The 19,483-nt window shown below is 36.8% G+C and overlaps 1 protein-coding gene across 2 annotated transcripts in view; it reads right to left on the bottom strand.

Annotated features, from left to right (window-relative positions):
- Positions 1 to 1,423: 1,423 nt before the first annotated feature.
- Positions 1,424 to 19,483, bottom strand: part of rasa3 (RAS p21 protein activator 3) — a 56,131-nt gene continuing 38,071 nt past the window's right edge. The window contains exons 15-25 of one of the 2 annotated variants that reach the window (XM_088993106.1): positions 15,986 to 16,092; positions 14,568 to 14,645; positions 14,379 to 14,456; positions 12,762 to 12,835; positions 11,610 to 11,669; positions 9,307 to 9,413; positions 7,625 to 7,707; positions 7,335 to 7,543; positions 5,690 to 5,793; positions 5,402 to 5,585; positions 1,424 to 3,694 (exon numbers count right to left, since the gene is read on the bottom strand). In XM_088993106.1, the coding sequence (XP_088849232.1) occupies positions 3,619 to 3,694; positions 5,402 to 5,585; positions 5,690 to 5,793; positions 7,335 to 7,543; positions 7,625 to 7,707; positions 9,307 to 9,413; positions 11,610 to 11,669; positions 12,762 to 12,835; positions 14,379 to 14,456; positions 14,568 to 14,645; positions 15,986 to 16,092 (1,160 nt within the window). In that variant the 3' untranslated portion in view covers positions 1,424 to 3,618. The remainder of the gene's footprint in view (positions 3,695 to 5,401; positions 5,586 to 5,689; positions 5,794 to 7,334; positions 7,544 to 7,624; positions 7,708 to 9,306; positions 9,414 to 11,609; positions 11,670 to 12,761; positions 12,836 to 14,378; positions 14,457 to 14,567; positions 14,646 to 15,985; positions 16,093 to 19,483) is intronic. The other variant, XM_088993107.1, reaches the window with a different exon arrangement.

Below are 19,483 nucleotides of genomic sequence, written 5' to 3'. Positions count from 1 at the left end.
AGGAGTTAGTAGACATCATTTGCACATTTGAAGAGAATTCATTTTGGTCCATGAGAAAGAATTGTGTGGGACTACATATTCATTTGGAGCAACGGTTGATTAGCATGTGATTAGCATCATGACAGTCGGCAGGGAATATTTTTTATTTTCTATTAAAAGTATATTTCACAACTGCCATGCTGCCTTGTCACCACATTAGGAAACGCTTCAGTCATTCAACTCGGATGCACGGCAACATGTCCTGGTGACAGAGTCAAAATCAGACAAACAGGGAAAAAAAAACATGAAAAAAAATATATATACAGGCAACATCCGAGTTACGACCAGCCCGACTTACGACCACCCGTACTTACGACCATGACCTCCAGATAACCCTATTTTTAACATTTGAAGAAGGGGAGTTTGCAGGTCATTTAGCTTCCGAGTTTCTATTCAACATTTTGAATGGATTTCGATTTACGACCATTTCGACTTACGACCGTTTGGTCGGAACGGAACTTGGTCGTAAGTCAGATGTTAACTGTATGTATAAATAAAATCCTCAGTTAAAAAATATAATAAACTATGTATTTTTTTTTTAACTGAGGATGTTATAGATTAAAAAAATTCCCAGTAAGAAAAAAATAATATAATAAAAAAAACAATTATATATATATATATATATATATATATATATATATATATATACAGTAAAGTCTCGTTATATCGATATCGGATATATCGATAGTCCCGGTTATATCGATACTATTTCTATGCACGCACGGAGAAAATTACATGCAAACAGGGTCGGATATATCGATAGTCCCGGTTATATCGATATTTTTTCGGACTCCCTTGAATATCGATATAACGAGACTTTACTGTGTATATATATATATATATATATATATATATATATATATATATATATATATATATATATATATATATGGTGGATTTTATAGATTTAAAAAAACTCAAAAATATATAATATACATATATATTTTTTAAATATAGATTATATATTTTTTAACTAAAGCTTAAAATAAATGCTGAAAATGAAACCTTTTTTTTTTCATCTAAAAAAATTCTCAGTTTAAAAAAAATATATATATATATACATATATATTTTTAACTGAGGGCGTTATAGAAAAAAATCCCAGGCAAAAAAATATATAAACGGAGGATTTTATAGATTTTTTTTTTAAATCTTCAAAAAATATGTAATATACATCTATATTTTAAAATGTATATTACATATTTTTTTTCACTCAAGATTTGAAAAAAAATCATCAAAATAAGAAATATTTTTTTAAATCTAAAAAATCCGCAATTTAAAAAATATCGGTTTTAAACTGAGGATGTTATAGATTTAAAATATATATATGTACTGTATATATATATATATATATATATATATATATATATATATACGGAGATTTGTTTAGATTTTTAAAAATCCCCCCAAAAATATGTAATACATATATACAGTATTTTTTTAAATATATATTTCTTTACTCGAGATTTTTTAAAAAACCCTCCAAAAAATATATACAGTAAAGTCTCGTTCTATCGATATTCTCGGGAGTTCGAAAAAATATCGCTATAACCGGGACTATCGATATCGACTGCGCGCATGTAATTTTCTCCTTGCGTTCATAGAAATAGTATCGTAATAAGAGGTACTATCGATATAACCGATATCGATATAACGAGACTTTACTGTATGTACATATATAATAATATAATTTTTTTAATCTACAAAATCCTGTTAAAAAAAAAACAAAAAAAACAGCAGGAGTGAGGTCTCTGAATGGCTACATTCAAAGTCCTCACCCCTGTTGTGAATTTGGTTAAAATATGGTTTTACTTTTTGTAGTATGAACTTTTTCCTCTCATTAACCACGCACATACACACACATAAACACACACACAGTGAGTAAAAAGTGTGTGTGTCAGAGTGGAATGAAAATACACACAAAAAATCATTTTGGGTGGATTTGTGAGGACCTCTTTGAAACTTTAACAGGTGCTTATATAGACCCTCTAGAAGCCTTTAGAATGAAAAACTTGTGAGGACCGGCCAAAAGGTCCTCACTGGTCAAAAATGTCCTCACTATGGATGGTATAAAATGTTAGCGGTCCTCACAAGACTATTCATACAAACACACACACACTAAAGTGTCATTAAAGTTAAAAATTCGGTACCTTTGAGGGAATGTGAGGTGAAGAACGGGCAAGCTTGGCAGGAGGCAGACCCTCAAATACGTTTGGGATGCTGCAGGTCCCCGTTTCCATGGCAACGCACAGGTACACAGCGTATTTCATAGTTTGAGTGGGGAGATTTCGCTCCCGTCTTGAAAAGCGAGACAGAAAATAAACAAATGGGATTCCATTCTGATGAATCTTTGAGGCGGGTGGCCAATAAAAACGGCGGGATTCAGTTCAACAAGTTCAACTTCAAGTGTCACTCAAGCGGGTCAGGTAAGCACTTTGTTGGTGTCGGACATTTTGCTCCTCATCCGAGAAGCTTCGTCAACAAACTAAAGTTGTGCTGGTAGCTCTGGCCCTATATACAGTGATACCTTGGCTTACGAACTTAATTGGTTCCCAGACAGAGTGTGTAAGTGTATCTCAAAAATTATTTTCCCATAGGAAACCATTAAAATGAGAAGAATCCGTTCCCAGGTGCTCATAAAACATAATTTTCATTTTTCTAATTTTCTTAGCCTTAAAACTACACAAAATATACCTTATTTTATGTTATATAATAAATGTGCTATGGTATTATAATGAAAGAAATAAACGGTACAGTATAATAAAGTGGTTTTATTGACCTTTGTGATGGTCGTTGGCTTGATGGAATGCGGTGTTTAACACCCCCCCACCCCGCCCTCACTGTTGCGTTCTTGACCAATCACGTGGCTTGAACCGAAGACTTGGGGTGGGGAATAGGGTACAAAAAAAAGTTGGCTGCCATTTTGTTGTTAGGGGAACGGGCTCGTTCGCAAACGACACATGACTCATTGTGGCGCTCCGTGTGTATCCCGAAAAATAGTTTGTAAGCCAAGGTACAATTTTCATAAATGTAACGTTCGTAATCCAAGGGGTTCGTAAACCGAGGTATCACTGTATATCCCTAATGTCCAGAGGTGGCGGTGCCGGAGCTCTGCTTTGATAGGTCTCTGCTCTAAGATCGGAGGGACTGAAGTTTTTGGTCTCGGTGAGATTTGATATCCAAAGCAAAAAAAATGACGAATCATCACCATGAACGATCAACTTTGAAAAATATGCCACGAGTCTGTTTTGATCCGGAGGCGTTTAAAGTGCGTGTCTTTCACTTGTCCAGTGAAAAATTTGGTTCCGTCAACCACGTCCAGACTGGAACAGTTCAACGTCTTCCTCCATTTAACGTTTGAAAAGGATCTAAGGTTAGTTTCTCCATCCGGGTGGAGTTCTGCATCTGGAGTCGTCCTTGTTTTTTCCTGTTCGGAAAAAAATGTCCAACTTGTGTTTTTCCCTGAATTTGGCGTATCCGGTGCGAGACACTTCGGAGCAGATACTCTGTAAGATCCATCACGATGATTCTGAAGATCACGAATGGGGGGGACGGATTCTCAAAGGGGTCTTCACCACGGGTCAGATGGAGTATGTGGAACTCTCGGACTGCTGACGGATGTAGCACTGGAAGCTCTTGTCACCGATTGGATGTTCTCTGGGGACAGAAGGAGAACTGGTGGTTCAATGTGACGAGATTTATCGGGAGATCAACGTGACGACAAATACGATCAATTTTGAGAGACGTTCGACTGGATGGATTGGAATAATAATAATATGCATTTCATTTATAAGCGCCTTTCAAAACTCTCAAGGTCACTATACAGTCACAGGATAAGTTTTTTTGTGGGTGAGCAGCGGCAGCCACACGCGCCAGCGTTTACTTAACCCGGAATAACTCAAATGAATAAAAAGCTAGCTAGCTAGCTAATAGATAGTTAATAGATAGCCAGCTAGCTAGCTAGCTAATATATAACCAGGTAACCAGCTAGCTAGCTAATATAGATAGATAGCTAATAGATAGCCAGCTAGCTAGCTAGCTAATATATAACCAGGTAACCAGCTAGCTAGCTAATATAGATAGATAGCTAATAGATAGACAGCTAGCTAGATAGCTAATATACAAGCTAATAGACAGCCAGCTAACTAGGCAGCTAATAGATATCGAATAGATAGCTAGTTAGCTGGATATATAGCTAATATATAGCCAGCTACCTAGCTAGATAGCTAATAGATAGCCAGGTAACCAGCTAGTTAGCTAATATAGATAGACAGCTGGATATATAGCTAATAGTTAGCCAGCTAGCTAGCTAGATACCTAATAGAAAGCTAATAGCCAGCTAACTAGCTAGCTAATAGATATCGAATAGATAGCCAGCTAGATATCTAACAGATAGCTAATAGATAGCCAGCTAGCTAATATATAGCCAGGTAACCAGCTAGCTAGCTAATATAGATAAATAGCTGGATAGATAGCTAATAGATAGCCAGCTATCTATTAGTTATTAGCTGCAAAATGCTGTTGCTCAAGTCTTGACTGGTACTTGCAAGAGGGAGCATATCATTGTCTCCCTGTATATCAGGCGTATACAAAGTCCAGCCCGGGGGTCAAATGCGGCCCATTCGTCCCACAGCTTCCGTCATATAATCAATAACGTCTGGCCGGCATGTTGTTAATAATAATAATAATAATAATAATAATAATAATAATAATAATGATAATAATAATGATAATAATAATAATGATAATAATAATAATAATAATAATAATAATAATCCATTTAATTTCTAAGCGCCTTTCAAAACTCTCAAGGTCACTTTACAGTCACAGGATAAGTTTTTCTGTGGGTGAGCAGCGGCAGCCACACGCGCCAGCGTTCACTCAACCCGGATGTAACCCAAATAGATAGAAACCAAGCTAGCTAGCTAGCTAATAGACAGCTAATAGATAGCCAACTAGACTGCGAGCCAACTAGCTAAACAGCCATATAGCTAATAAATAGCCAGGTGCATAGCGAACTAGCTAGCCAGATAGCTAATAGATAGCAAATGGATAGCAAATAGATAGCTAGCTAGGTAGCGAGCTAGCTATTAGATAGCCAACAGATAGCCAGCTAGCTAGCCAATTGAAAGCTAATAGATAGCCAACTAACCAGCTAGCTAATAGATACATACATAATAATAATACATTTAATTTCTAAGCGCCTTTCAAAATAGCGCTCCATTTGAGTTGAGAACCGGTTTGGAATCATATTGTAAATGCATCGGGGAAAAAAACGACACACATTTACAAGATGCAAAATTTTAAAATTCATGATTTAAAAAAAAAAAAAATATGATAATAATTGATGACTGAATGACATACTGGCTTCCTATCTTGGTCTTCTTAAACTTGTCCCGTTTGTACTTGGTATGCTGTTGCTCCAAAGTCTGCACCGCCGAAACGATCTGCTTCGAGGTTTTGTAGGTCTCCTGGGGGTCGTCGATGACAAAACTGGAGTATTCCTCCTGCTCGGGCCCGTCGTACACCGATTTGCTGCCGCAGGCCTCTGCCCATTATAAAAATTAAAAAAAAAACAAACAAACAATCGCAAAACACGTTAGCTAACGCGACAGCGGCGCATGGCGGGTTGTTGCTTTTGACCTTTCTGACCTTGCATCTTGATGAGTTTGCTCATGTAGGTGCTGTAGAGGGAATAGATCCTCTCGGTTTCACGATCGCCGTCCACGTCCAGCTGGATGTTGGCCGGGAGCCCGCTACAACAAACAGAACCGCGAGAGGGCCTTTCAAAACAAATTAACACCACCCACGGAGGATTTTATTTTTATTTTTATTTTTGCTGAGGGAAAAGACGAAAGAAAGTAGTATTAATATAATTAATATTGGGTTGGATTGGATTGGATTTGCCTTTATTGGTCTCGCAGTGGAGAAATTTACATTCCACAGCAGCAAAATTATGAAAAAAATGGAAGTTATTATTATTAGTATTAGTATTAGTAGAAACGCCGAAAGGAAAACAAGTAATATTAGTATTATTAGTAGTATTAGTATCAGTATTATTAGTATTTTTATTAAAGTGTCCTTGAGAATTTCGAAAGGCGCTTAGAAATAAAATGTATTATTATTATTATTATTATTAGTAGTAGTAGTAGTAGTAGTAGTAGTAGTAGCAGTAGTATTAGTATTATTAGTATTAGCAGAAAAGCCAAAAGGAAACATTATTATTATTATTATTATTATTATTATTATTATTAGTAGTAGTAGTAGTAGTAGTAGTAGTGGTAGTAGCAGTAGTATTAGCAGAAAAGCCAAAAGGAAACATATTATTATTATTATTATTATTATTATTAGTAGTAGTAGTAGTAGTAGTAGTAGTAGTAGTGGTAGTAGCAGTAGTATTAGTATTATTAGTATTAGCAGAAAAGCCAAAAGGAAACATATTATTATTATTATTATTATTATTATTATTAGTAGTAGTAGTAGTAGTAGTAGTAGTAGTAGTAGTAGTAGTAGTAGTGGTAGTAGTAGTGGTAGTAGCAGTAGTATTAGTATTATTAGTATTAGCAGAAAAGCCAAAAGGAAACATATTATTATTATTATTATTATTATTATTATTATTATTATTATTAGTAGTAGTAGTAGTAGTAGTAGTAGTAGCAGTAGTAGAAAGGCCAAAAGGAAAAGAAGAAATAGTATTAGTAGTATTAGTATCATTATTCGTAGTATTAGTATCAGTATTATTAGTATTACTTTTATTCGTCCTTTTATTAGATTAAAGTGTAGTAGTATTATTAGTATTAGTAGAAAAGCTGAAAGGAAAAGAAGTAGTATTAGTCGTATTATTAGTAGGATTAGTATTAGTATCCGTATTATTAGTATTATTAGTACTTTTATTAGATTAAAGTGTCCTTGAGAATTTGGAAAGGCGCTTTGAAATAAAATGTATTATTATTATTATTATTATTATTATTATTATTATTATTATTAGTAGTAGTAGTAGTAGTAGTAGTAGTAGTAGTAGTAGTAGTAGTAATATTAGTAGAAAAGCTGAAAAGAAAAGAAGTAGTATTAATTGTATTATTAGTATTATTCGTCCTTTTATTAGATTAAAGCGTCCTTGAGAATTTTGAAAGGCGCTTAGAAATAAAATGTAGTATTATTATTAGTATTATTATTAGTATTATTAGTATTAGTAGAAAGCCGAAAGGAAAAGTAGTATTAGTATTCTTGTTATTATTATTATTAGTATTAGTGGTATTTTGTGTGTGTTTTGTTTTTTGAGGGGTGGTCTACAGACCCGGTGCACGGCGTGCAGCCCGGCGCGGCGTCGGCCGAGAGTTTGCAGCAGAGCCAGTGGCCGTTGAGGTAGGCGGAAGGGTGATACGTGCTGAGACGCTTGCGGTTGCATTGGCTGACTTTGGTCAGGATGTCGATCCAATCGCGAGCCTCCACGCAGTTGTTGGCTTGGATGTAGAGGGCACGCTCCGGTTGGATCACCTGGAACATCTGCGGGGCGAGGGGGGTCAAAGGTCAAATGGTACCAAAAAAACAAAAACAATTGTGGCTTGGGGCGGGTTCGGCTCTGACATTTTTCATCTTGAACGACTCCTCCTCCAGCCTTTCCACAGCCAGGATGTTCTCGATGGGAATGCTGCATAGCGCGCCCTCTCCTGGAAGAAAAAGGTAATGCGTGAGCGGCGGATGACAATGTTTAGCATAATCATAATCATAATCATAATACATTTCATTGATAAGCGCCTTTCGAAACTCTCAAGGTCACTTTACAGTCACAGGATACGTTTTTCTGTGGGTGAGCAGCGGCAGCCACAGGCGCCAGCGTTCACTCAACCCGGAAGTGACTTAAATAGATAGAAAGCTAGCTAGCTAGCCAATAGATAGCCAATAGCTAGCCAGCAAACCAGATAGATAGCTATATAGCAAATAAATAGCAAATAGCTAGCTAGCAAGATAGATCGCTAGATAAATAAATGTTTCATTCGCTCCACATAATAATAATAATAATAATAATAATAATAATAATACATTTCATTGATAAGCACCTTTCAAAACTCTCAATGTCACTTTACAGTCACAGGACAAGTTTTTCCGTGGGTGAGCAGCGGCAGCCACACACGCCAGTGTTCACTCAACCTGAAAGTAACTCAAATAGATAGCAAGCTAGCTAGCGAATAGATAGCTATTAGCTAGCAAATAGATAGCTAATACCTAGTGAATAGATAGCTAATATCTAGCGAATATAGCTAATACATAGTGAATAGATAGCTCATAGCGAGTGAATAGATAGCTAGTAAATAGATATCTAATAGCTAGCGATTAGAGAGCCAAAACCTAGCAAATATGGCGCTAATACCTAGCGAATAGACAGCTAATAGCTAGCAAATAGAAAGCTAATACCGAGCGAATAGATAGCTAATACCTAGCGAATAGATAGCTAATAGCTACCGAATAGGTAGCTAATAGCTAGCAAATAGAAAGCTAATACCTAGCGAATAGCTAGCTAATACCTAGCGAATAGATAGCTAATAGCTAGTGAATACCTAGCGAATTGATAGCTAATAGCTAGCAAACAGCTAGCTAATAGCTAGTGAATAGAAAGCTAATACCTAGCGAATAGCTAGCTAATACCTAGCGAATAGATAGCTAATATCGAGTGAATAGCTAGCTAATAGCTAGCGAATAGATAGCTAATAGCTAGAGAATCGCTAGCTAATAGCTAGCGAATAGATAGCTAATAGCTAGCGAATAGGTAGCTAATAGCTAGTGAATAGAAAGCTAATACCTCACGAATAGCTAGCTAATACCTAGCGAATAGATAGCTAAATGCGAGTGAATAGCTAGCGAATAGATAGCTAATAGCTAGAGAATAGCTAGCTAATAGCTAGCGAATAGATAGCTAATACCTAGCGAATAGATAGCAAATAGCGAGTGAATAGCTAGCGAATAGATAGCTAATAGCTAGAGAATAGCTAGCTAATAGCTAGCGAATAGATAGCTAATACCTAGCGAATAGATAGCTTATACCCAGACTACTTACCCAATATCCCCAGTTCCGAGCTCATTTTGTGGCAGTTTTGGGACATTTGAAGTCATTTTTATTGATGTTTTTCATTTGACTAAAAATATCAGCCTGCGGCGTGTTTTGGGTATTTTAGATGCTATCAAACATTTTTCTGATATCAGTTAGGAAACCAAAAAAATGGTGTCGGTTGTCCTTTAATGCGCAGGCAAAGGCTAATGGAAGACGTTACCTTTAGTTTTGTGGTAGGTGAACTCGTGGTTGGTGAGACGAAACCATCTCTTTTTAAAATTTTTCATTCCGAATCGGTTTCTTCCTTGCGCTCTCTTGATCATAAATCTGAAAGAAAGAAAAAAAAAAAGAAAAGAAAGAAAGATATTTTACATGAAAATTATTTATAGAGAAACCCGAGCTCAAGGTATTTACGGCGGGGGAATGAAATGTGTTCAATATGTCGCCCATATGTGCAAACGTTTACACTCTATGATTATTATTATTAGCAATCTAGATAGCGAGCTATATATTAGCTATCTAGCTAGCCAGAGAGCTAGATTTTAGCAACATAGCTAGCTAGCTAACTATTTGAGTCAAGAAACATATTAGCTGACTAGCTAGCTATTAGATATCTAGCATTCTATTAGCTAGCTAGCTTTCTATATTTTTGAGTTATTCCGGGTTGAGTGAACGCTGGCGCGTGTGGCTGCCGCTGCTCACTCACAGAAAAAAACGTATCATGTGACTGTAAAGTGACCTTGAGAGTTTTGAAAGGCGCCTATAAATGAAATGTATTATTATAAAGCGCAAGTAATCACCGTGTGTCGGTTTGCGAATCCAAAATGGATTTTCACTTGATATTTACAACTCACAGGATACAGTCGCTAATAGATAGCGACCTAGCCAGCTAGATAGCTAAATGATAGATAGCTAGCGAGTCAGCTAGACAGCTAATAGCTAGCTAATAGATAGCAAATACATAGTTAAGTAGCTAGCTAGCTAATAGATACAGTTATAATAATAATACTATTACTAATACTAATAATAATAATAAGACGTGCGCATTACACCATGACGTCCCTGATCCACTGGTGAAAATGACGCTTTGATCCTCTCCTTTTTCATCTAGAACTGCTTCATGTCACAAAGAGGGTACAGCAAGTGCTTTACACTGAATGACTGTGTGTATCATTTGTGTTGTGTCACAGTATTAGTACTTTCGATTTTTGTTGTTTTGACTTCAACATGGCGCCGCAAGAGTGGCTGCCTTTACAGCAGCTACTGTATTTTGTTGTTCTACTTCTGCCTTTCCTTTCCTCTGACTTTCATCACTTTGCTGCTGTGAAATGTAAATGTCTCCACTGCAAAACTAATAAAGGTAAATCCAATTCAATCCCTTTCACCGTGACCTCCCTGATCCACTGGTTAAAAGGACGCTTTGATCCTCTCCTCTTTCATCTTCATACGACTATATTCGCGAGGTATTAGCTATCTATTCGATATGTATTCGCTATATTTGTTAGGTATTAGCTATTTATTCGCTCGCTATCAACTATCTATTCAATAGCTATTAGCTATCTATTCACTAGCTATTAGCTATCTATATACGCTAGGTATTAGCTATCTATTCGCTAAGTATTAGCTATCTATTCGCTAGGTATTAGCTATCTATTCGCTAGGTATTAGCTATCTATTCGCTAGGTATTAGCTACCTATACGGTAACATTAGCTATCTATTCACTAGCTATTAGCTATATATTCACTAGCTATTAGCTATCTATTCACTAGCTATTAGCTATCTATATACGCTAGGTATTAGCTATCTATTCGCTAAGTATTAGCTATCTATTCGCTAGGTATTAGCTATCTATTCGCTAGGTATTAGCTATCTATTCGCTAGGTATTAGCTACCTATTCGGTAACATTAGCTATCTATTCACTAGCTATTAGCTATATATTCACTAGCTATTAGCTATCTATTCGCTAGGTATTAGCTATATTCGGTAGGTATTAGGTATCTATTCGCTAGGTATTAGCTATCTATTCGCTAGGTATTAGCTATCTATTCGCTAGATATTAGCTATCTATTTGCTAGCTATTAGCTATCCATTTGCTAGTTATTAGCTATATATTCGCTAGGTATTAGAGATCTATTCGCGAGGTATTAGCTATTTATTCACTAGTTATTAGACTATCTATTCACTATGTATTAGCTATATTCGCTAGGTTTTAGCTATCTATTAGCTAGCTACGAGCTATCTATTCACTAGCTGTTATCTATCCATTCATTAGCTATTAGCTATCTATTCGCTAGCTATTAGCTATTAATTCGCTTGCTATTAGCTATCAATTCACTTGCTATTAGCTATCTATTCGCTATGTATTAGCTATCTATTCACTAGCTATTAGCTATCATTATTATTATTATGATTATTATAAAGGCGTTGCAGGTGGGGAGGTGGACCACTTGTGGGGCAGGGGGCGGGGGAAGTTTTAGAGTGCACACATGAGGGGTCACGAAGAGCAAAGAGAAGCTCTTACCTGCCCTCGGGGTCTTTTGACCCTTTCCCATCAACCCTCTTTATTGTGACTTTTACATTTCTACTCTCCCGGTCGCAGAAAGACAAGAAGGCGGGGGGAGGGCAAAACTAATTGTCCTCTGAAGCCTCTTTAAAAAAAAAGCAGCATTGAAGTGACAGCTGTGCACAAAAGCGCTTTGTTCCTATCGGTTTCAATAAAAATAATTTAGCTCAGACACGGATGGGGGAAGGACGGGTCATCAATCGTCGTTTAAAATGCAGTTATACCTTGGCTTATGAACTTAATTGGTTCCCAGAGTATGTAAGGCGAAAAGTGTGTATCCCAAAAAATAATTTCCCATTGGAAACTATTCAAATAAGAATAATCCGTTCCCAGGTCGCCATCAAACATAATTTTCTAATTTTCTAAGCATTTCAACTACACAAAATAGACCTTATTTTATGTATAATAAATGTGCTATGGTATTATAATTAAAGAAATAAACTGTACTGTATAATAAAGTGGTTTTATTGACCTTTGTGATGGTCGTTGACGGCTTGATGGAAAGAAGTGGCCGCTTTCATCAGCATTAAACACTAGCCTTCTTTCACCCTTGGTGATCCCTTGGAGGTGCTTTCTCTGCGATAATTTTACCTAGTTCCTCATCAATTGTGTTCTGTTTAGCTGGGTTGATAGCTTTTTGCATCAAGTGTACAGATGGCTTGTTCGGGTTATTTGTGGAGCCTGATTGATGGGATATTTTAACCTTGCAGTCTACACTCCGCCTTTGAACTATCAAAGTTGAAACGAGTCCAGATTTCACTGTTTTCTATCCATCGTCTCCCTGTCTCATTAATGTGAAAACCAACTCCCCTCACTGCTGCGCTCTTGACCAATCACGTGGCTTTAACCGAAAAATGGGGGTGGGGAATGGAGGACAAAAACGAGTCGGCTGCCATTTTCTTGTTAGGAGTACGGGTTCGTCTCATTGTGGCGGTCCGTGTGTAACCTGAAAAATAGTTTGTATGCCAAGGTAAAATGTTCATCAACATAGCGTTCGTAAACCAAAAAGTTCGTAAGCCAAGGGGTTTGTAAACCGAGGTATCGCTGTCGCAGTAAAAACGGTTTACACCGAGTATTACATGACACGGCAAAACCGTTAAGGCAGCTTACCCTTCTTTGAGCATGATTGGCGTTTCGATGCTCTTTTGATCCCACTTCCCCGAAGTCGAAATGAGGTCCAGAAACTGAGGGAATGATAACAAATGTCACAAATATTTCCCAGAAAAAGATGCGAAATAGAAAGAATTTTGGGACTCAAGGGTCTTTTAAATTAATTCATCACATAACTAATTAAACAATGAATTCATTGGTTATTTTTATTTTTTAATTTTGTTATTAAGTAAATTGCTTAATTACTTATTTACTTTATTTATGTATGTGTGTGTTTGTTTATCTGCTTTTTTAATTGTTTATTAATTTATTTATTTGTTCAGTCAGTCGTTTCTGTAGTTGCTATTTATCCAGTATTTATTTATTTATTAAGTAATTATTTATTGATTTATGTATTTATTTATTGGGGTGTTTATTGCTTTTTTTTGTTTGTTCAGTCACTCATGTATTCATTATTTATTCATGGGTGTACTTATGTATTTATTTACCTATTTATTTAGTTATGCAATTGGTTATTTATTTATTCATTTAGGCATTTCTTATTTATTAATATATGTATTTATTCATTTATTTGTTTAATTTATTATTTATTTATATACTTATTTAGGCGTTCTTTATGTTTTTATTTATTCTTTCAGTCATTCATTTATTTATTTGTTATGTATTTATCTATTTATGTATCTATTTATTTATCCATTTATGTATTAAATATTTATCTATGTATTTATTCGTTCAGTTCATCATTTTATTTATCTATTTATGTATTTATCTATTTATTTGTTTGTTTAATTGGTTAATTAATTATTTGTTTATTTATTTAATTTAAATAATTTTCTCAATCAATCGGGGGTTGGTAAAAATGAAAAATACAAGGACTCAAAGCTAGCTGGATCGATCTATTTGAGTGGCTAGCTATCTAGCTAGCTAGTTATTAGCTATCTGTTGGCTATCTAGCTGGCTTTCTATCTATTTGACTGGCTAGCTATCTAGCTAGCTAGTTATTAGCTATCTGTTGGCTATCTAGCTGGCTTTCTATCTATTTGAATGGCTAGCTATCTAGCTAGCTAGTTTTTAGCTATCAGTTGGCTAGCTAGCCGGCTTTCTATCTATTTGAGTGGCTAGCTATCTAGCTAGCTAGTTATTAGCTATCTGTTGGCTAGCTAGCCGGCTTTCTATCTATTTGAGTGGCTAGCTATCTAGCTAGCTAGTTTTTAGCTATCAGTTGGCTAGCTAGCCGGCTTTCTATCTATTTGAGTGGCTAGCTATCTAGCTATCTAGTTATTAGCTATCTGTTGGCTAGCTAGCCGGCTTTCTATCTATTTGAGTAGCTAGCTATCTAGCTAGCTAGTTTTTAGCTATCTGTTGGCTAGCTAGCCGGCTTTCTATCTATTTGAGCGGCTAGCTATCTAGCTAGCTAGTTGTTAGCTATCTGTTGGCTGGCTAGCTGGCTTTCTATCTATTTGAGTTACTTCCGGGTTGAGTGAATGCTGGCGCGTGTGGCTGCCGCTGCTCACCCACAGAAAAACTTATCCTATGACTGTGAAGTGAACTTAGAAATGAAAGGTATTATTATTATTATTATTATTATTATTATGATTATTGTCAAAAAGGACTCACATTCTTCACAGCATCGGCGTACTTCTGCTCATTGAAGTAGTCATAAAATGCCGCCATGTACGCCTCCTTGAAATTGGCCTTGAAAGACGTCAAGATGCATCGGGGAGAAAAAGTCATCTAGATAACCTCGTCCGTCGGGATTGAAACCGTTGTAAAAACATAATCGGCGTGCTAGTTGGAGAAACTCACGGATTTGGACGTGGCTAAACTTCCCAACGTCTGGATGGTTTTGGAGATAAGGGTGAGCGTTCTTGAGGTGGCGGGATCCTGCCCAGCCAAAGAAGAAAGACGAGCGACATCACAAACGGCGGACAACAAATACAAGACTACGTGGAAGCTTGTGAACTGATACAGTGATACCTTGGCTTACCAACTTCATTGGTTCCCAGACAGAGTGTGTAAGGCCAAAAGTGTGTATCCCAAAAATTAATTTCCCATAGGAAACCATTAAAATGAGAATAATCCGTTCCCAGGTCCCCATTAAACATAATTTTCTACTTTTCTAAGCCTTAAAACTACACAAAATATACCTTAGTTTATGTATAATAAATGTGCTATGGGATTATAATTAAAGAAATAAACTGTACTGTATATTAAAGTCGTTTTATCAAAGTGTCCTTTTCAGCAGTGGATCAGGGACATCTATCTGTTTGCTAGGTATTAGCTAGCTAATCACTAGGTATTAGCTATCTATTCGCTAGGTATTAGCTATCTATTCGCTATGTATTCGCTATATTCGCTAGGTATTAGCTATTAGCTATGTATTCGCTATCTATTCGCTAGATATTCGCTAGCTATTAGCTATCTATTCGCTAGCTATTGGCTATCTATTCGCTAGCTATTGGCTATCTATTCGCTAGGTATTAGCTATCTATTCGCTATACCTTATTCTATGTATAATAAATGTGCCATGGTATTATAATTAAAGAAATAAACTGTACTGTATAATAAAGTCCTTTTATTGATCTTTGTGATGTTCGTTAATGGCTTAAAGGAATGGAATGTCCGCTTTCCTCAGCATTAAACATTTGATGAGGAACGTAGCCTTCTTCTTTCACCATCTTGAGGAATGATCCCTTGTAGGTGCTTTCTCTGCGATAATTTTACCTACTTCCTCATCAATTGTGTTCTGTTTAGCTGGGTTGATAGCTTTTTGCATCAAGTGTACAGATGGCTTGTGCGGGTTATTTGTGGAGCCTGGTTGATGGGATATTTTAACCTTGCAGTCTACACTCTGCTTTTGAACTATCAAACGAGTTCAAATTTCACTGTTTTCTATCCATTTTCTCACTCTCTCTCTGTCGTCTGCCTGTCTCTTTAATGTTAAAACCAACTCCCCTCACTGCTGCGTTCTTGACCAATCACGTGGCTTTAACCGACGACTGGGGGCGGGGAATAGAGGACAAAAAAGTCGGCTGCCATTTCCTTGTTAGGAGAACAGGCTCGTTCGCGAATGACACATCACTCATTGTGGTGCTCCGTGTGTATCCCAAAAAATAGTTTGTATGCCAAGGTAAATTTTTCAGAAATGTAACGTTCGTAAACCTAAAAGTTCGTAAGCCAAGGGGTTCGTAAACCGAGGTATCACTGTAGTTAATTGCACTCACCGGGTGATGAGCGCGTAACTGAAAGAGGTTTGGCGATAGGATGGCCGGGGCAAAGAAACGCAGGAAGATGAAACTGCTCACTGCTGTGTATCGCACATCTTGGTCCACTAGAGAAACGAAAAGAAAAAAAAACAATGATTTTCATGCTTGACATACTCATTCTGGACATTGACCAGTTACAAAAATTAGACACAAATGATACAATTAAACAATTTCAACCTTTCAAAATAAACGCTAAGGGTACGCTACATTTCGCTATATTCCACCGCGATTGTTTGTGTCCAGTGAACCGAGCGCACTCTGAACTCGCAGTCGTATATCACTGCATTTTTGTGAAGTATGTCATGGTTTTTGGTGGGATTTTCCAAGCTATGCAGCTCATGATGACGTATTACACGTTTCCCTCCGTGCTGCTTCTTGAAATTTCCCAATACTGTACAACATTGAGAAACGGGGGGAAAAAAATGGATTGACGTTTACGCTCTTTTTGCTAACACTACAGTTTATAAAGGTGAGTAAGTTGTATTTTCATAACTCATAGAAGTGGTAGAAGATATATTTTTCTCCATAACTGCCAAGTTTCAAGCAAAAAGAAGCATTAGCATATATATTTCTAGAGCTGGCAATTTTTCTTTCCAAGTATTCAGTGACAGCCATTTTGGATTTCTGACGAATATCTGCCTGCATTCGATCGTTGATATTTGCTCATTTATATTTGTAATATTTCCTGTTTAGAATTTCAAAAGCTTTCCAATGGTACTTTACTCGTTAAGATCTACCAAAAATTAAGAAACTTATGATAGTTTAAACTGTAATAAAGAACTCGGTCACAGATTTTCATTTTTTAACCGTGTAATTACAGGCAGAAAATCCCCTCATATTTCGAAAATTACTATTTAAATGCACTTTAATACGGTATTAGAAATGTGTGATGAATTATTATTGAAAAATGTTGTCACATCCCTACAAACAATGAATGTTTTGGGACTTCTCTTTGAGCTCATTTATTCTGATTTATCTCTGTGTTCTTATGTTTGTTGGACCTCAACAACAGATTGCCCAATTTCGAGGACAATTTTGAGGAAAATTGAACAAGGACTGTCAAAACCTGTGAAGAAAAGCAGTAGCTCTGCACCGCAACGCTCGTCAAACTAGCTCAATGATAAAAATATGAACAATAAAAAAAAAATAACATTGAAAAATTAAATGTAATATTTTTAATGAGATTTGTAATTGTGTGGAACTCTATTGACTCATTTTGAAAGTTGTTTTGTATACGGCCTCGGTTTACGAACATCTTGCCTTCCGAAATTTTCGGTTTACGAACGTTAAATTTATGAAAACTAAACCTTGGATTAAGCACTACTCTTCGGGATACACACGGAGCGCCGCCCCATCACGGCTGGCGGAGTAATCTTCGGCAGAAGAACACCAAAGCACACGATCGAACAGCGCCCCAGCCGGCCTACCTTTCCACACCCCCTTTCAGTGAGTGCACACGTCGATCGTCTCCGAGGATTCTTTTACAGATACTTTTGCTGTTATGGGACCGAAAAAGACCCCACCACAGGCTCGTGTTCAGCCGAAGAAGACACAAAACAAAATTACAGTCGAGGAGAAGAAGGAGATCATTTAAAAACACGAACGAGGTGTGCATTTGTCTGATTTAGCGGCCCAGTACGCATATGCTAAGTGCTAAGTGCATGTGTTGCACGCCAAATTCACTCTGAGATCGTAATGCGGCAACCTGGAAGTTTATTGATGATTTTAAAGTGGGCAACGGATCATTACTCGTCGTGGTGAAAGAAGAAGGCTACGGACCTCAGCAAGTATTTAATGCAGATGAGACCGGCCTTTTTTTGTAAAAAGATGCCTAACCGGACTTTCATGACACAGGAAGAGAAGTCTGAACACCATTCCATTAAGCCATCAACAACCATCACAAAGGTAAATAAAACAACTTTATTATACAGTGCAGTGCATTTCTTCCATTACAATACAATAGCACATTTATTATACATAGAATAAGGCATATTGGTTGTAGTTTTAAGGCTTATTTAGTTGAAAAATATATTTTATGGAGACCTGGGAACGGATTATTCTCATTTTAATGCTTTCCTATGGAAAATTAATCTTTGGGATACACACTTTTCGCCTTACACACTGTGTCTGTGAACCAATTAAGTTTGTAAGCCAAGGCCCCACTGTAGCAGGTAATCGAACAAAAATGCAAATACAATGCTAGCTAGCTAGCATTATCACAAACGGAGACAACATTTGAAGACAAATTGCGGTTCCTGTTTTAAATTTAAAGTCCCTCTTACCTTACAGTACTCATTATTAAATTAGAAGGAAATAATTGGCTAAGGCCTGGCAACAGTTTTGGTGGTTGTTTGTCGTTATTTTGTTATCGTCAGAAACGTATTTTGAAAAAGGCAGACGACAGCAGTTTGGTTTTTTTTGGGTGTCGACAGTACCACACCGCGGCCAGATGGGGGCAGCAGAGTATGGCACACTCGCTTTGTGTGCTATTCTTACAAAAAGAAAAAGAGGGATAACATAAAACACCCTGTAAATTGTGTGTAAATTACAAAAAGTTGGCATTGAATGCACCATGCCAAAAAAATCTTGATAATAATAATAATAATAATAATAATAATAACCCATTTCATTTCTAAGCGCCTTTCAAAACTCTCAAGGTCACTTTACACAGGATCACTACTTCTGCGGGTGAGCAGCGGCAGCCACATGCCCAGCGTTCACCCAACCAGGAAAAACTCAAATATACAGAAAGCTAACTGGCTGGCTAATAGATAGCTAGCTAATTAGATAGTGAATAGATAGCAAATAGATGGCTAGCTAGATAGCCAGCTAGTTAGTTATATAGCAAATAGATAGCAAATAGATAGCTGGCTAAGTAGCCAGCTAGCTAGTTAGATAGCAAATAGATAGCTAGGTAGCCAGATAGGTAGTTTGATAGCGAATAGATAGCAAATAGCAAATAGATAGCAAATAGATATCTAGCTCGATAGCCAGCTAGCCAGTTAGATAATGAATAGATAGCAAATAGCAAATAGATAGCAAATAGAGAGCTAGCTAGGTAGGTAGCCAGCTAGCTAGTTAGATAGTGAGTAGATAGCAAATAGTAAATAGATAGGAAATCGCTAGCTAGCTAGGTAGCGAGCTAGCTAGTTAGATAGTGAATAAATAGCAAATAGATAGCGAGCTATATATCCAGCGAGCAAGTTAGACGCCGAATAGATAGCCAATAGCTAGCTAGGTAGCCAACTAACTGGTTAGATAGCAAATAGATAGCTAGCTAGGTAGCCAGCCAGCAAGTTAGATGGCGAATACAGAGCAAATAGCTGGCTAGTTAGCCAGCTAGCTAGTTAGATAGCAAATAGAGAGCTAACTAGATAGCCAGCTAGCAAGTTAGATGGCGAATAGATAGCAAATAGCTAGATAGGTAGCCAGCTAGCTAGTTAGATAGCAAATAGA

Source organism: Hippocampus bargibanti, linkage group LG03 (genome assembly GCF_051943395.1).
Source record: "Hippocampus bargibanti isolate YZ-2025 linkage group LG03, ASM5194339v1, whole genome shotgun sequence".
Lineage (NCBI taxonomy): Eukaryota > Metazoa > Chordata > Actinopteri > Syngnathiformes > Syngnathidae > Hippocampus > Hippocampus bargibanti.
The sequence above is the reverse complement of the archived record's forward strand: the minus strand, read 5'-3'. Positions and strand labels throughout refer to the sequence as shown.